The sequence below is a fragment of the Tribolium madens genome, unplaced genomic scaffold (assembly GCF_015345945.1).
Source record: "Tribolium madens isolate multiple individuals breed KSU strain unplaced genomic scaffold, Tmad_KSU_1.1 Scaffold_19;HRSCAF=116;Tcas5.2_LG9, whole genome shotgun sequence".
Classification (NCBI taxonomy): domain Eukaryota; kingdom Metazoa; phylum Arthropoda; class Insecta; order Coleoptera; family Tenebrionidae; genus Tribolium; species Tribolium madens.
In genome coordinates, this window is record NW_025400983.1 from 10,816,333 (window position 1) to 10,833,641 (window position 17,309).

General features: G+C 31.2%; 1 protein-coding gene and 1 non-coding gene across 6 annotated transcripts in view; both read right to left on the reverse strand.

Annotated features, from left to right (window-relative positions):
* Positions 1 to 17,277, reverse strand: part of LOC123015849 (putative protein kinase C delta type homolog) — a 20,913-nt gene extending 3,636 nt beyond the window's left edge. Inside the window, exons 1-6 of one of the 5 annotated variants that reach the window (XM_044415875.1) lie at positions 16,735 to 17,277; positions 14,070 to 14,260; positions 13,900 to 14,015; positions 13,765 to 13,850; positions 13,584 to 13,713; positions 5,637 to 5,738 (exon numbers count right to left, since the gene is read on the reverse strand). In XM_044415875.1, the coding sequence (XP_044271810.1) occupies positions 5,637 to 5,738; positions 13,584 to 13,713; positions 13,765 to 13,850; positions 13,900 to 14,015; positions 14,070 to 14,260; positions 16,735 to 16,821 (712 nt within the window). In that variant the 5' untranslated portion in view covers positions 16,822 to 17,277. Of the gene's footprint in view, positions 1 to 5,636; positions 5,739 to 6,347; positions 9,817 to 13,583; positions 13,714 to 13,764; positions 13,851 to 13,899; positions 14,016 to 14,069; positions 14,261 to 16,707 lie in introns of those variants that run through there. The other 4 variants (XM_044415874.1, XM_044415871.1, XM_044415873.1 and 1 more) reach the window with 4 other exon arrangements.
* On the reverse strand, positions 23 to 95 carry Trnaa-agc. The gene has a single exon. It is a non-coding gene; the product is annotated as a tRNA-Ala (tRNA).
* Positions 17,278 to 17,309: the final 32 nt, after the last annotated feature.

A 17,309-nucleotide genomic window follows, 5' to 3' on the forward strand; every position in this document is an offset into this window, starting at 1 on the left:
CAAATATTTTTGGAAAAAAAACTGGAGGCGCCGGGTATCGATCCCGGTACCTCTCGCATGCTAAGCGAGCGCTCTACCATCTGAGCTACGCCCCCTGTACTTTATCACTTGTCTCATTAAAAAATCAAAAAAATTATGGCCTAAATTTATAGGACCAGTTTACATAATATACCAGGCGTGGCCGCTTTCACTTATTTAGGCGTAAACTGTGCTATAGAAAGTGAGAGTCTGTTATTTCAAATCTAGATTAAAAGTGAAATGAATAACAGAAACCTTTTTTAATTTTTTTTAAATTTTTTAAATGTAACCAAGATAGATTAAACTTGATATTCAGAATTAACTAAAAAAAGTAATAGACAAAAATTTGATTTCACATGAATTACTAGTAGGTACCTWGTTTATTAGACTAATTATTGAGTGTAACCACAAAGTGCTTTGCAACCCTAAAATACCCGTAAATCATGTTGCAAAAATTATATGGCACTATACTGGATAACAAAAAATATTAGTTGAATTGGCAACATTTTTATTTATAATTGTCAGTACATAAATACCTACTTCTTAATATTAACAATCTTCGATTGATAAGCTTTGAATGTTTTTAAGAATTTACTGAATTTTAGGCAAAAACTGCTTTTTGATGATAATCAAGGCCATTCCATGTCGATAGATCCAAGTCGAATCATCGGGAAAATCGAGGCGAAAATTCTTTGTTGGCAGCGCATTTTGGTACCTTTGTCGACAACTCGTATGCCCTTTTTTATTTTTCTATTATTTTTTAACATATCTTTCTGACTAACTGACGCTAATAAATTTTATAATAGCATGCTAATAATTTCTTAGTTCATGTTTTGTTTTTAATTGTTTTTTGAGTATTATTTTATTGAGATAAATTTTCCTACATTTTTTGTCAAAAATCAATTACATACAGCTATATTAAAAAAACGGGATATGTCAAAAATTTTAGAGTTTTTTTTTCAATTTTTCCATGGTGTGAACGTGTTTTATTAAAAATAAGTTAAAATATTTTGATGGTGTCAGTTAAAAAATAAATAAGTTATATTTAAACAAATTATATTTTCGAATTTAGTAACGAACTGAACAACTTAATAGTTAATTATTTGTACTTTTAGGGCATCCCAAACCCACCTTGCGTTTCACGGTAAGCTCATTTACCCACTTTTTATTAATCCTTTCGATGGTATTTTTCCCACTCTAGATTCTGCCGCTAAATTCATAGTTTTCCTAACATTTTCCAGGTGAACAATTTTGGCTTCACTTAAATGCGGCACAAGTTGGTGTAAATTGACATTGATAGAAATATTTTTGATGGGTATTGTCAAACTGATAATTAACAACCAGAACCGAATTTATATTGGGAAAAATTTCATTTCCAGGTCTCTTTTGAATATACCTGTATTTATCACGTTTTATAAAAAATTGAAAACGACAAGTTAGAAAAATGTTTACTTATCAAAGTGTACTCTGCGAAAGAGTGAAGAGAAGAAAAACTCGTAGTATGATCAACTTAGTTTTTTATTTTTATAGTATATACCACTCTTAAAAACACAGTGACGTAACTTCTGAACTTCTGTTTAGATTTAGATTTTCAAATTTTAAAATAAATTCGTACTACTATACTACGTAGGCGATACTAATGGTGGATGCGCCGGGTTATGCCTTAGCAATCATTTACGTTACAAATTCAATTACTGTTTTTCCTTAATAAAAATTAGGCACAATAGACAAAAAATTTCATTACTGTTTTTTATCACATCTAAAAAAAATAATTACTTTATTTTTTCCACAACATTGAAGGCGCCAGGTGTCGATCCCAGTACCTCTCCTATGCTAAGCAAACGCTCTACCATCTGAGCTACGCCAACCTGGTATTTTATCAAGGGTCAAAAAAACCGAATTTGTCACACTTACAAACGACCCATTTTTGAAATGATTTTGAAAACATCAGTAACTACTTTTTCTATAAAAAAATATTTTTATGACTCAAAAATATTTTTTACACAATCGTGAAGCCATTTTTTGTTATGGGCTATAAATTTAAAACAGTGCGTGAAGTATTTTGAATAATTAAATTAAATATTGTAAAAAAACGTTGTTTACATTATGTGTGCAATATTGATATTTTTTAACGTTCACATGCTTTTTTGTTTTGACTTTTGGTCTCAAGCGGCATATTTTTGCTTAAAAAAACAGTCGTTTCGCACACTTAAAAATAACTATTAATCAATGTTTATCGGTTGTTCACCAGATTATTCTAACAGTTGATTGTACTGTTAAACTGTAATAAAATGAATCTGGTTACAATAATTGTGTAGTTGCCAGTTGAGATAAATACTTGTACGTCATTGCTGTTACACCCACGATAAACTGTTAAGCCTATAAATACAAATAGTGAAAAAGACAGATGTAAAATAAAAATTACCAGAAAATTCGCCTGAACTTATTTTAATTCCAACTCACCCAAAAATTTGGCTATTACAAAGTAAATTAAAGCTAACTATAATTTCTAATAATAAAACAGTTTTTCACATGACTTGATCTATTTTAAAGAATATAAAAAATTTCATTAAAAAATTATGGTTTTGACCAAAAAAAAAATGTACATACTGCACATATTATCAAAGTATATTATTATTATGACGTATATTCCTCTAAAAATACTTGGTATTAAGTGCCAAATAATGTACGATGGAACAGATCCTCGTCTGTGTAACCACCGAGGCAGTCACTGATTTATTTTTATCTTTTTACACCTACCTAGAAAATCAGCAAAGACAATAACACGAATTATGCATTCTGAGTATAGTATTTATGAAAACCCGAGCCAAAATTCCGGTGTATTGTCTGCGAAAATAATACCTGAGTTGTTCGGTAAATACAATCGTATAAATAAAATGCCATTGGTGAGCGTGCCAAGAGCATTATGGCCACGTTTAATGTCATGTAGTTTTAATAAACGTATTTAAAGGAAATTCAGGAAATCCAATTTTATTTCAAGCCGATAAAATGTTACTTTAATGTTTATTTTTCTACAAACTTTTAATACCAGGTATTATTTGCTTCCGCTCCTCCAAATAACCTTTGCAAATTCCCCGATTAAAAAAAAATTGAATTGGATCCAATTTAATGAATCATAATATTTCCAAAACAAAGGCGGTTTGTTTCAGATTTACACATCTGTTTCTTCTTATAAAAAAATCGGATTTTTTTGGAGTCGCTGTACTTGTATCGAATCAGTTTGTCTCCGAAACACGTGTCTCGTTACGATTATCGTCTATTTCTATACCTTAATTTATTTTTAAAACAATTTTGTAAGCCAAAATCACATGCGTTCATCTTTGTAAACGTCAAAATCATAGTTGAGATTGTTATAATTGGCAGAAATGGTAATCACAATTCAAGTATTTTCAAAAATGTAATTTGTTAAAATGTCATAAATATAGCAGAAAATTGTTTGAATGTTTTAAATAGAATTTTTGTTTACTTGTTATTAGTTTAAGAACTAGAAACGTCAATCATAATCAACCATATATCAACAGTGAATGACGTTTTGCATTCGCACCAATGAGACCTGAGGAAATAATCAATCAAAAAAATAAACTGCGTGAATGAAGTGGAAAATATAATGTTCATTCAAGTATCAATCTCCACTAAAAAAAATATTATTTATATCGTTACAAATGACTGCTAAACACGTTAATATACTTTGAAATTATAATTTTCTTAATGATAAAATGAGTAAAAAGTAAATCTTAAAGATAAAGAATTATACTTTTAAATGGACAGTTTGACTGGATTTCTTCTTGACAATTTTTAATAAAAAATTGGAACAAATATACTAATATTTCGTAGTAGGAATCAATTAAAAAATGTGCTGCAGGAAAGTTTACTTTTAATTTACTAGATTATAAATTATTTAATTCAGATTGTCATATTCATTATAAAAATCCGTTCCTAATAATAATTTAAAAATAAATATGAAAAATATGATAAACAGATGTCCTGATGTAAAAAATTAACAAGACGAAAGATTTTTAAGGACGACAAATAGCTCAGTTTTAAATTAAAAAAAAACATATAATTTTCACGCAATACGTTTAGTTTTTATGTATGAAAGCTGCATCAATTATTATTTTTAGAAACTATTTTTTACTTCATCACTGTTGTCAGATACAAATAACAGAAGGTGTTTTCCAAAAGCACTTCCCGGATTATAAATCCAGATGTTAGTAATCATGAATCTTGTTAGAGAACGTAATTATGTCATTTCCGAGTTTTCAATACTTAAAATATACAATGTGATTTAGAAAAGGTCATTTGAATGATTATACTCAAGTACGCAAAATGGGGTTTTAGGGGACGAATCGTAATTAATGGGAGGAGTTACCTAAAACCTTTTGCGTACGTGGTGCATACAAGATTTTTTGTTAAAGCTCCTAAAACACGAATTCACACCTCTTACTAATTAAGAAAATTTCGTTAACATAGTAACAAATTATATTTTTTAGTCCGCAAAAACTGTTTTTGGGGACTGAGTACCTCAAAWAACCGTTTTGCGTACTATTTTATTGACTCCGGAAAAGACTCATTTTAGGGACTCAAATGAGTCCCTAAAACAGCTGTTTTCGGGAGCGTATACAAAAAAAATCTTTTTGAAAAGTGGAGATTTTCTGAAGGGGTAAATTTGGCAACAACACATGAAAAATTTGTTGGTTTCTACAGTAACCAATGTTTCAAATTATTGAGTACAGACATAAAATAAATATTCCAAAATGTACTGCAGCGTTGCCATTTTAGAAGTATATTCATATTTTTAAAACGCGACGTAAAAATTTTTTTAAAGCGAATTTGCGTTTCTTTCAACGTTTTCTTATTACCATATAAGCGGTTATACAGGGTGATTCTTAAATAGACCGACAAAATTTTATCACAGCTTCTTAAGTATAAATGGAGACAAACTGTACCCTTTTTACGTTTATATTTTTTAGGGGTAAAACCCCCTTGATCCGTGCCACTTACGGCGTTTATGAATTGTTGCAATGATCAAGTACATTTTGATCAAATTAATACCATGGTTTCCACTACCTGTGCTAATACTATTTACGAACACATCAGTGGCGTACGCTTTACCTCAAAAATAACTTTAATAAATTTTATTTGGAGAACGGTTAAACAAAGAACTCTTTCAATATTTTTTCCAGCATGTTCTCATTTGATACTTCCAAGGATAATATTTTGTCGGTCTATTTAAGAATCACCTTGTATAATATACGACCCTTTTAAATCACCGCGTGTAGTTCGTTTACTATAATGTATAAGTTTTTTAAGTATCATCTATTTTAAATTAAATGTAAATTATTAAAAAGTAAAATATTTATCCTAATATTACGTTTTTTCGGAAATTTGCATTTTAAAAAAAGAAAAATAAATTTATTAATCACTTCACTTCGTTTCTGATTTTCTTAATTATAATACGTTTTCATTTCTTTTTATTGTTATTTTTTCCAATTAGTTGTAGTCTCTTCTTTTAACAAAGTTAAAAAATATAAAAAAATTCGCTATATTTTAATTTGCCTTTTAATTATTTATTTTTGTTTAAAATGTTAAAAACCTACCTTTTCGTACGGATTCGATGGCTTCGACAATAAGTTTTTGATTAACTCCACACAAATTGGCAGTCAGTTTCTCGCATTTCTTATGACAGTTTACATCACAGTCTGTGTACAGAACAAATCGGATTAGAATTAAAGTAATTGTTAAATCAACGTTTTGCCAGTTTGTTGCACTTTCCAAAAATTATAGTGCATGAAATAAGATGAGTTTCGCTTTTAAATATCAATATTTGCCTTTTTCTATTTATAATTCGACAGGTTGTTTTCTAGTATTTTGATAAATGGCATTTAAAGCCAAAAAAGAATAATTAATGAGATAAGAGCCATGCATAAATCCGAAATGTTCTTATTTAAGTCGTGATTCACATCCATGTGGTCTCGCTTGCGTTCAAACATTATTATTCAAGATAATTAGGGTGTTTATTTTTAGATCTAAATTGCGCTTAATGCTAGTCAATAATATCAAATTCGCAATAAAGAAAAAAATAGTTAGATTGATCTATTAAAGTGTCCTTCACACTGACAATAAAACCAAAACAATGACAAAGTTTGTTAATTTTAACCACGCCAAGGCTGTAAAACAGTTAAAATTAAATGCGAATGACACAGTATTACGATTTATTATGAATTTCCTGTCATTGACGTCTTCACAGTTAATTTCAGTTAGTTTCGGTTAGTTTCTTGTAACAGAATAAAGGTTGAAACTGCTCTAACCCTTATTTCTGCTGCCAGGGACGCCCGAATCAAAGCCAGAGTCATTGGAAGACGTACTTGCACCAACTTTGTTATTGCCATACACCACYTTGACGTCATATTCATCATCAGATGACGTTTCTTCACTTGACGTTGTTTCTTCTTCACTTTCTTCTTCTTCTTCTTCTTCACTGTCTGATTTTTCAACCGGAGGGGGCGGATGCCGCGGTCGCGGATAATGTCTATGACGGATTACTTTTGGGGTTGCGTAAATCTCGACGGGACACTCATCGAATTGTTCGGGTTTTTTAAACGGATGCATGAATTGGGACAAACGGTTGGATTGGAGAGGGACGAAGGTGGGTTCGGGTTGAGGTTCCGGCTCTGGTTCCGGTTCGGGCTCCGGGGGTGGGATAAATACTTCCAAATCCGGGTCGTCTTTATTGGCTTTGTTAACCAATGACCGTTTTGAAGGCATTGGTTTGACAGGGGTTAACTCGTCTGCGGCAGGTTCTTCCTTTTCTTCTTTCTTTTGAGGTTCAAGGGTTTCTTTTGAAGTTAGAGGCTTTCGGGGAGAAGTGTAGACACTTTCACGGGGTCCAATTACGGCCCAAAAATTTTCTTCTTCATTTTCTTTTTTCGTTTCTTCAATTTTTTGAACAGAGTTTGACTTATTCAATGTTTCTTGAGATTTATTCACGCTTGGTTTAGGAGTTTTGGGACTTTCTGGTCCAACCTTTTGCTTCATTTCTTCGATTATTTGAACACTGTTTGATTTTTTCACTTGTCCATCCTGAATTTTCTTTAAGCTTGGTTTAAGAGTTTTAGGACTTTCTGGTGCTTTGGTTGCATTTTGAGTTGTTTCCTTATTATCAAGCTTTGGTAAGATCTTTGTAAGTTCTTTATCTTTGTTTACCAAATTTTTATCCGATTTTTCTTTCATTAAAATAGCGTTAGATTTATCAACAATAGAACAACTTTTAATTTCAACTTTTTCACTCACTTTGTCACTTTTTAATTGTTCAAGACTCGAATCTTTCTTCAACTGAAGTTCAAATTTCTTCGCAGCCATTAATTTTTCAACTTCTTTTGGTTTTTCTACTTTGTCGTTTTTCATCTTGTCAAAACTCGAATCTTTCTTTAGTTGAGCTTCAACTTTCTTCACAGCCGTTGATTCCTCATCTTCTTTAGGTTTTCCTTCCTTTTCAATTTTTATCTTTTCAAGACTCGAATCTTTCTTCACAGCTTTTGATCTTCTCTCTTCTTTTGGTTTTTCTACCGTGTTGTTGCCTTGACTCATCTTTTCGGTTATATTTACTTTAGGTAAATCTTCATTTTTCTTCATATCGGCAGCAATTTTTGGGCCAACTAATTGTGGTTCAGATACTTTAATTTCATCTTCAACTTTAACACAAGTTTTATTTTGGTTTTGTAGCACTTCAGCAGAAATTTTTTTCGTTTCTTCACTTTTCATTTTCATGTTTTGTTCACTAGAAGATTGTTTTAGTTGATTACTGTTACCAGAAGTTTTGGTTTGGTTTTCTAACTCTTCTTTAGTTTTATCAACTAAAACTTTATCATCACTTGCAGTTTTTCGAATTTGATTAGGTTCTATTTTTTCCACTTGGGTCAARTGTTTTACAGTAGATTCATTTGTATTTTSTTTTTCTGAATTCTCTTTCTTCAAAATTGTCCCAACTTCAAGTTTTTTTACAGAGATTTGCTTCGACAGTGCTTCATTCTGACTTTTTTTAAGTGTTTCAATATTTTCGTTTGTCATTTTTTCAATACTGTCACTCTTCTTCACAGCGATTATCTTTTCTTCATTTTTAGGTACAATCTTGGGAAAAATCTCTTCTGCTTCTTTGGGCTGTTCTTCCAAAATGTGTCCAAGATGCGCATTGCTATTCTTCCTCAAAATATTCGAAACCAATGGTTCCTTAGCCTTTGGAACGTGCACTTTTTCTTCAACTTTAGATTGAAATTTCTTCATTGACTTTCGCTTTGCTTCGTCAATCTCCTCAACAATCACATTAAATTTAAATTTATTACTCTTTTTAGGCTTTGGCGACTCCACCACCTCAATCTCATCTACAACCACCTTCAAGGTTGGTTTCTCTTCAACATCAATTGTTGCGGTAATTATAGGTTTAGGTTTAATTTTTATGTTTTCAATCTCAACCTGAGAAATATCACGAATTGCTTCTTGATAAGCTTTTTCAGTCTCAGGATTAATATCGACAATATCACTCCCTACACTGCTACTGGTAGAAGTCCGGCGAATTTTCTTCTGAGTTGGTCTTCTCTGAAGTTGCGATTTGTTACCTTCAACTTCAGTTAAGACAACTTTCTCGTTGGATTTCTTCTTAGTCAGTTTCTTCTTCCGTTTGACGCTTCCACGGGTATCAGAAACTTCAGCATTTCGTCGATTKATAAGCTRAACATCGTTACTCAAATCAGCAGAATTCCGTCTCAAGTCTTTGAGAAGATTTTCACTTGAAAATTGTCGACTCTGTCGTCTCTGTATTTCGATAGGTTGGCCAGGATTTAACTCCTCATCGATTTGGTCGGTGGTGATAGCTTGACAAATGTCGTGAAAACTTGGTGTTTTTTGAACGTTTGATTTTTTCGATGCTCGTCTACTCACCTTCTTTTCCGGTGCTTTGAAGATATCTTCGCGGCTACGAATCAAAAATTTCTCTTTTAGAAGCTCACCGGGTGTCTTTTTTGGCTTCTTCTCTTCAGTTTTCAATTCTTCTGGTTCAAAATTGTCCCTCCAACTTTTGATATTTGTACCATTGTCTGGTGATATCATGTCAGAGTGGACGGTGTGAAGACGTACCGTTGGTCTGTCCCTTCTGATTATTTTGTTGGGTTTTGCTTCTTTTTCTGAGCTTCTTGGACTTTCTAGATTGTCATTTGGACTTGGTGATTTTCTTTCAATTTTATCTTGTATAGGTTTAGGCCGTTCATATTTTCTGTATTTGTTCACAGAAACGTCAATATCAGCTGTGTTTATTTTAATGGGTTTAGGCACTATAACTTTAGGCGAAGTATGACCTCTCAATTTTGGCGAATTGAATCTTCTTAGAGGCGACTGGTTTTCGTTGATAGTCGATAGTAGAGGTTTGTACCCTCTAAAATTTCGCGGTTTGAGCAAGGAAGGAGGAGGTCTAGTGAAATTTGAGGCTAATAAAGAGGAATGYTTGGAATAAGGACCAGGTATGTATGAGCCCGTGTAACTACTAGTAGGACTCATATATATTCCAAGTTCCGAATAGTACGGCATTTCGGTATAATTAATCGACCAATTAAGATAAAAACACGTGATCAATACAATTCAGACGTGAGCCAATTTATTTGCTACCTGTTCGATGAGTTCATTCCACGTGCACCGAAGTCTCGTCTTACGCCACCCAAATAAATAAGAATCGCTCGTTTCACAACAAATGTGTGTTTTGTCGAATTCCAGCGAAATTTTCGGATGAACTCCCGCACCTACAAGCACCGAATGCTAAACTGGCAGATTTCTTAGCGGTGATGCCAAACAATTCCTATTTTTATCGTGGAAACTGTGACGTTGGAAAGCTCGGCTACACTTTATTAGCTCGAACACCTGTATGTCCGCATACAAGACGGGATTTGTCAAAAAGACCAAAAGGGAAACCGACTTTGACGTCAAGTTTACTTTGGACACTTTCCGATTAAAGCAAATCAAAGAGAATTTCAGTTTGATGATTGATCGACTTAAAATAATTTTAGAAGCGATCGGAAAAATGTGCTACAGGTGATAATTTGTCTCCGAGTCTTCCATGATTTATTATTTTGGGGCCTTGAATTTATGTAAGAAAGCAGCTGTTTCCATTTTTTAAAATTAATGTCTTTATGAGTCTATATCAAGGAGGAAATAAGACTTGGCGAGGCGAAAGCCAAATGACGCTTGTTAAAATTTTGCGAACAAAATTAACTTCTTTTCTTAATTCTGTTAAAACTTTTGCTTTTGAAATTGAGTAAGTGGTAAGTAGGTAGTAGTTAAGTGATGAACAAGAAAAATGAACCGTGTTGCAACGAGAACTACTAATAGTCCGAGCTTGCAAATGTCTTGCACACCTGGCGGAATTTGTTAAGGTTTTGTGGGTCATTATTTCATTGCCAATATCAGATATGACTATTATTAAATTATCTTACAAACGGTATWAGTATTAGTCATTACAACAATATTATTTACAAAAAACGGAAATATTTGTAAAGATGTAAAAATAAATTTCAGTCAAGACATTTGCATTCTCTCACTTTGTCAATGTTATTTTGAAAGAACAGTTGAGTGATTTGCTGCATCGTCACTGTTATGAGTTGACAAAATTTTAGACGATCTTCCTTATAAAACAACTCTAGCTTTAGATTACTGTTATAAATTGTTTTTTCTCGTAATAACTAAATGTTTATTTTCCTGTTTATTTGTTAGGTGACAACAAACATGTAGCAAATCGTGTCGAGAAGAGAAAAAAACGTGCATTGCCAACCGTTAGGTATTTCAGTAGTAGTATAGGTACATTTTCTGTTCCTCAATAGTGATTTAATATCAAATTATTCCTTAACTTCTCTGACATGAACGAAATGATTACTTTGTTGTAATTTATTTTTTATTAAAGTCAATGAAAAAACTCGACTTTTTAAACAATTAAGACAGATTGAAATARATTTTGAACATGTGTGGTAAATCCTGCAAAAATAGTTGACTTTGATAAATTAAAAACTCGTTTTCTTCTCTAATAAATTTATTTAAATCAGGTGGTGTGAGTAATAAATATGAAATTATATGATTTGAAAAAATACAGGGTGATTTTAAAAGGTGTAGAAATTTTAAGAGGTGACAATAGAGGACATCAAAAGATGCAAATATAACTCAGCTTACTTTATCCAAATGTTTATATAGTTTCTGAGATGTAGTTTTAGTCGCCGATCAAATTTAAATTTGATGCGAAGTCTTAAACTTCACCAACAAAAATATCGTTGACATATTACTTATAATACATCTTACTTATCTCAAATGTCACCGACTACTAGAAATGTAAACTTTCAAATACTCAATGTACTCAAAAAAATGCAAACTTCATTTTATTGTACCCTCTATATCTCAGAAACTATACAGAGTGTTCCCTTTTTCATTGTTACAAATTTAAACAGGTGATAGTACATTCAATTCTAATACAAAAGTTTCCTATAAARATTTATCGAAAAATGCTTAGTAAGGGAGCTACACCCCCTGGAAGGGGGCTAACATGTTTTTGCTAATATTTCAGAAACCATTTAAGATAAAGTTACAAAATTTGGTACAGGTGATAATCTTTATACACCTAAACGAATTCAAACATCAAATTTCGAAATTTTTAATCAGGGGCGTACGAAACTGAGGGAGTTTAAATACCCRATTTATTTTGGCTCAAATAAATCAGAATTTACAGAATAATAAAAGCAAGAAATTCATTATTTTTAATCATCCTCAACTAATTAACATTACATTACAGTAACAATAATAACATTAATTAAATGAATTTGCCTAAATCTAAAGCAGTTGTTCAAAGTGACCAACATTTTGATCAATGCATATCTAAAGAAACTAGAGCCAAAATAGATAAGTATTTTTTTACCCTAAACCTCACCAGTTTCGGACGCCCCTGATTAGAAATTTTGACATTTGATGTTTGAATTCGTTTAGGTGTATAAAGATTATCATCTGTACCAAATTTTGTAATTTTATCTTAAATGGTTTCTGAAATATTAGCAAAAACATGTTAGCCCCCTTCTAGGGGGTGTAACTCCCTTACCAAGCATTTTTCGATAAATGTTTATAGGAAACTTTTGTCTTAGAATTGAATATCCTATCACCTGTTTAAATTTGTAACAATAAAAACGGAACGGCCCTGTACATTCGGATAAGGCAAGTTGAGTTCTTGAGACTTTAAACCTGTACTCTGTTCTATCAACTCTTAGAATTTTTGTACAACAATTAAAATCACCTGTATTTAAAAAAATAAATTGGCATTTCTACAGTATGTCCCCAGATTGAGTTTACAAAAGGATTTTTTTTAATTTTTGATTTCACGCCAAAAGTGCAAAGGAAAAACATTTTTTGCTTCACTTGAGACGAGCAAATCTGTAATTAAAACTTCATTATTCTAATTTAGTGAAAAGAAAAGTTAAGTTTTCTGTTGATTTTGGAATAACTTTTCTCTGCTTTATGACTCCTATCACATTGGCGGTTTTATTCTTTTGACAATGAAGTCACTTTGATAAATGAGTTTACGCAAGTTAAATAACAAAAATATAATTAAACTTTAAAAAGAAGAAAGTAGAAACCTTGAAGATTGAACTTTATTATAAAATACCTAGAATGATTTTACAAAAATTGTGTATAGTTTTTTTCAATACATACACAAAAGTAATATTTTTGATAATAATAAAAAAATAGTTTTTGTAAATAAAAAAGTCACACATTATTTATATAAAACACTAACAAATTTTCCGTTTTCTTAATAATTGTGTTTATTTATTTATGTACAAATAATCGCAATCACATTAAAATAATAAATTACCACTAGCAAAAAGCTATCGAGACTGAAATAAAACACCAAAAAATGCATATTCTTTTACTTTATATTTGTATCCATGTTTAAATATTTTTCTGGGCTTCAGGCTCGATCAGTTTGCAAATGACAATAATTTAAACAAACACTAATGCACATTTCTTTCATATAACTATTTATTTTGTAACTTCTAGCAGTGCCAAAATTAGTTAAATGTAATTATCTAGTAACATCAAAGAGCAATGTGATGAAAGGAATGTCTGTTCCGCTGCCACAATTACAATTATAAACAGTGGTTGAAAATATCAATGAAGAGTGAATTTAATTTATTTCTACTACGTTACACATTTTTATAGAAATTACAAAAATTTTTAGATAATGCGTCACCCGCCATTAATATAGGGTGCCAAAAATTTTGTGATCTATTGTTTGCGTCTGTAGTTTTTGTAGACGCCAGGTTTTGTTACGCAAAGTAAAAATAACTCAATGTTTCAATGTAATTTATAATGCAAAAATTTGAAATGCAATTTGTTCTTGATTTATTAAATTTGAGCAGTATTAGATGAATATTAGATACAGTAACTGCGTTAGGCAACCAACAATACAAATTTTAACTGGCAAAACCTTGATTACGTTATTTTGTGAATTACATATTTGAATTYAAACTTACCTTCACATTTTAGGCCTTGTTTGTAAATGCCGTATAATAACGAACCACAATGATCACAAAACGTAGGAGACATAAAAGTATGAACTTTAAATCTATGTGGCAGATCAATTTTGAACCTTTCTCTCAAATACTAGAAAAAAAATTAATCAAAAATTAATAAAATTGAGACGTTTTACCTTACTATTGTACTCTCAGATTCTCTTCCTGATTCAGGACATTTCCCTAACAATTTATCGTGGCATCGTTTATGTACAGCAGTTTGACAAGCTAAAAAAACAAATGAGTGTTTATTTTCTCAGTCTAGTGTTTTACTAACCTTGACATTGGTACCCCTGTTTGCAAAACCCCCACAGAAAGTCTTTACAAAAGGCGCAAAAAGTCGGTTGCCGAAAAAACTTGGCAAGGAATTTGTGCCCTTTCACCTCATGTACTCTTCAAAATAAAATAAAAAACTAGATTATTCATTTTATATATGATAACAAGTACCTTTGATGTTTCACTGCACCTCTTCGTCTGGTAATTTCTCTTCCTCTCGTCCTTTGAAAGTCATCTTCATCCGATTCGATCGAACTACTACTTTTTAGTAACGAAGTTGTTGAATTTGAACCAAGTGAACCTTCGTAATTTCTGTGAACCATGATTGCTTTCGGTGCTTGACGTGACGTTCGAGATTTTCCCTACACATGAAAGTGAATTTGAGTAATGTTATGCACAAGCATTTATCTTGATAACAAGAGGTTTTACTATTCTGTGTGATAAGTTTAATGACAATTACACGGTATTTGTACTATTTATACAAGATATTACACACAAATTAATCCAGAAATATGTCCACAAGATTATTATTATATTTCACGGATTAACATTTCTTAATTAGGTGTGATTGTTTAATAAATTTGATTCATTACACTAGTTTTGTTGTTTATGTACCAGTGGGCGACTAAAAGTTCAAAACAAAAGCATTATCTCGTGATCCCAAATTAAGTAGTACTTATTTTCGGATTGTTAAAATGCTGAAGTCTAAAAATAGAATTTATTAATATTTCTRATCCAGCTTCTGTCGGTGTTAATTTTCAAATTTGATATTTGGAAATTTGTTCAAAATATTATATTTCGGTTTCCGGATTTAATTCGTTATGTTTTGACTTTTAGTGAACGTATGTTTTTTATCAAGTAACGTTCACAGATTGTTTAGATAAACAAGAACCACGCACGTCTAAAAACCAGAAAATTCTAGATATAATTTTTAGATTTATTAATAAGAGGCATAAGCTGTGTTTTAATTTAACACAACGATGCATGCCAATTAACAAATGTTTATTATGTACGTAGTAAACAGTAAATGTTATGATCTCTCATAATTTATGCTTTTTTAAAATATAAATTATTATGCGTAACTTCTTGCCGGATAGGTGAAACGACTCTTGTAAAAAATAAAAAAAATTCGATTTAAATTTTTATTTTTTGGATTCAGCCTTGCTTGGTCAAAGATTAATTTCTAACATAATTTTAGTGTTGAAAAATCAAGTATGCCTTAGAAATTTTCAAAAAAAACTATTGTTTTGTAGGGTAAAGTGCCTTTTATGTGGCAAATACGACAAAAAGTTATTAAGAAATGTTCTCCTCGTTTTCCTATTATTTTTATGCTACAATTGTCATCTGATATTATGAAACAGGTATAAAATAACAGATGTTCAAACAGAAATACATATTGTATACCTATACTATAAGAATAATATTAAAYACAATATTAATTTTTTGTAAGTATACATAATATACTTTTTGCTCATATAACGTACAAAAAATTTTGATGTGTCCCCTGTATAAACTTTGCGGAATAATGTTAAAAACAACATTCTTTCCAACGAGAGCTCAAGTTTTTTACAACTTGATATTTAGGTAAGTTCCTTATTTGAAATTCAGAGAAAATCATCATTGCTTGGAAATTGATTTCTTGTCAATATTTTCGTTATTTCCTCATTAAAGACACATTATAGCGTTATTTTGGTTGTCGTTGATTCATCCCAATGGCCAATAAAAATCATTATAATCCCAATAGCCAATAAAAATCCTTATAATCCATTTAAAATTGCAAACAGTGCCCACTTGGCCAGTGTTAAATAAACTCACAATACGCGAAAACAAATATGGAATAAATCTGTCAATAAAGAATAACGAAAGATAAATAAATACAAAAATAACTGGAGAAATAAAATTCACAAAGTTACAAATAAGAAAAATAAGCGAAGACAAACTTGTATTTTATAAATACGACATTTCAACAAGTCATATCAGTAATGCATTTTGAAATTGCGTCGGCGGAAATTTAATTTTGTGTAAATTCATACGAGTCGTGATTTATACCGTTTTATATTCTCCCGAATCGAATCAAAATTCTAAAAATAACCCACTACAAGCAGTATTTTTCTCTAATATATTAAAGTATCATTTGGCATCGTAAAATTTTAGCACAAATTTGACATTCAGAAATTGGCACAGAATTGCGTATATGTATTTATAAAATCGGGGAAAATATTCAGTTTGTTATAGGGTGATTAAAGTAATTTGTTTCAAGAAAATAAACAGAGCAAATTTACGGCGTTTACACTCACCCATCGCACCATTATATGAAATTTTCAAGATCACTCTATCACAAAATAAGACAAATTGAAACAATATTATACTATGCGTTCTTATTTAAATCTTGTTKGTCTTGGTTCAAAGTAGTTTTAATCTGATTCGAGGGCTTCCCTGACCTTAATCATAATTTTCTCCTAACAAAATTTCTGAATTGGGAGGAATTATCAATGAAGTTATTTCAGCCAAACCAAATAATCATCAAAATGATTGATTTTTATTCATAACGTTTAGTAAAAGTCACGTGTTTCAAATTAGAATTGATGTTTTCATAAACAGAGCGTCGCTCTGAAGCAAGGGCAGCGGGTTACGTAATGTGTGTGAATCCCCGGTGATTAAAGCCTATTTTTTGTTTCACAGTGTTTTGACAAGCTCTGTTTATTATCATTTTCAGTGGAAAATAAACATGACACAAAACTATTTCAACGCGTTATTCCCCCCGGTTCCGGATGTTCGCTATACTCAAATTCGGCATTTTTGTGCTTACACGAGGCGATTTTTGAAAATTTCTTACTTGGGCATTCTTGCGGGGCCCTCTTCGTCCATTGCTCGAATTCGAGGAAGTTAGTTTCTTGTAATGAGATCCACCAGTGAACATCATCTTGTCTTCTTTTAAACAGTCTTATCACAATAAAGTTTTGTCTTGATTTTTGTACTATTCGTCATTTTATTTGAAAAAATACGCAAAAAGTTCAGCAACGCGCCTTTTATAAAATAATGAAGCACAATATCACTTTATAAAAATAAACTGTTAGTCACATATTTCCCAAATATCAAAACCGGGGTCACAATCACTCAATTTTGGGCTTAAAATAAATGTATTCACTAGTTTGTTATTTGATACATAGAATTCGGCGTTTTATTACTAACACATTCTTGAGGAAATGCTTGCGATTTGACAGGAACAAAATCATTTATTTTGAAAACACAATACACACATGACAGGAGACACACCAACTGCCCTGGGAACAACATAAATCAACTTTAAACGTAAAACTTGGATTGATATTAAACCGAACTTTTTAATTTTATTAGAAGTGACTTAGTTTCACCATTTAGTAGTTCATTTTGACTCAAGTATGCGCTATA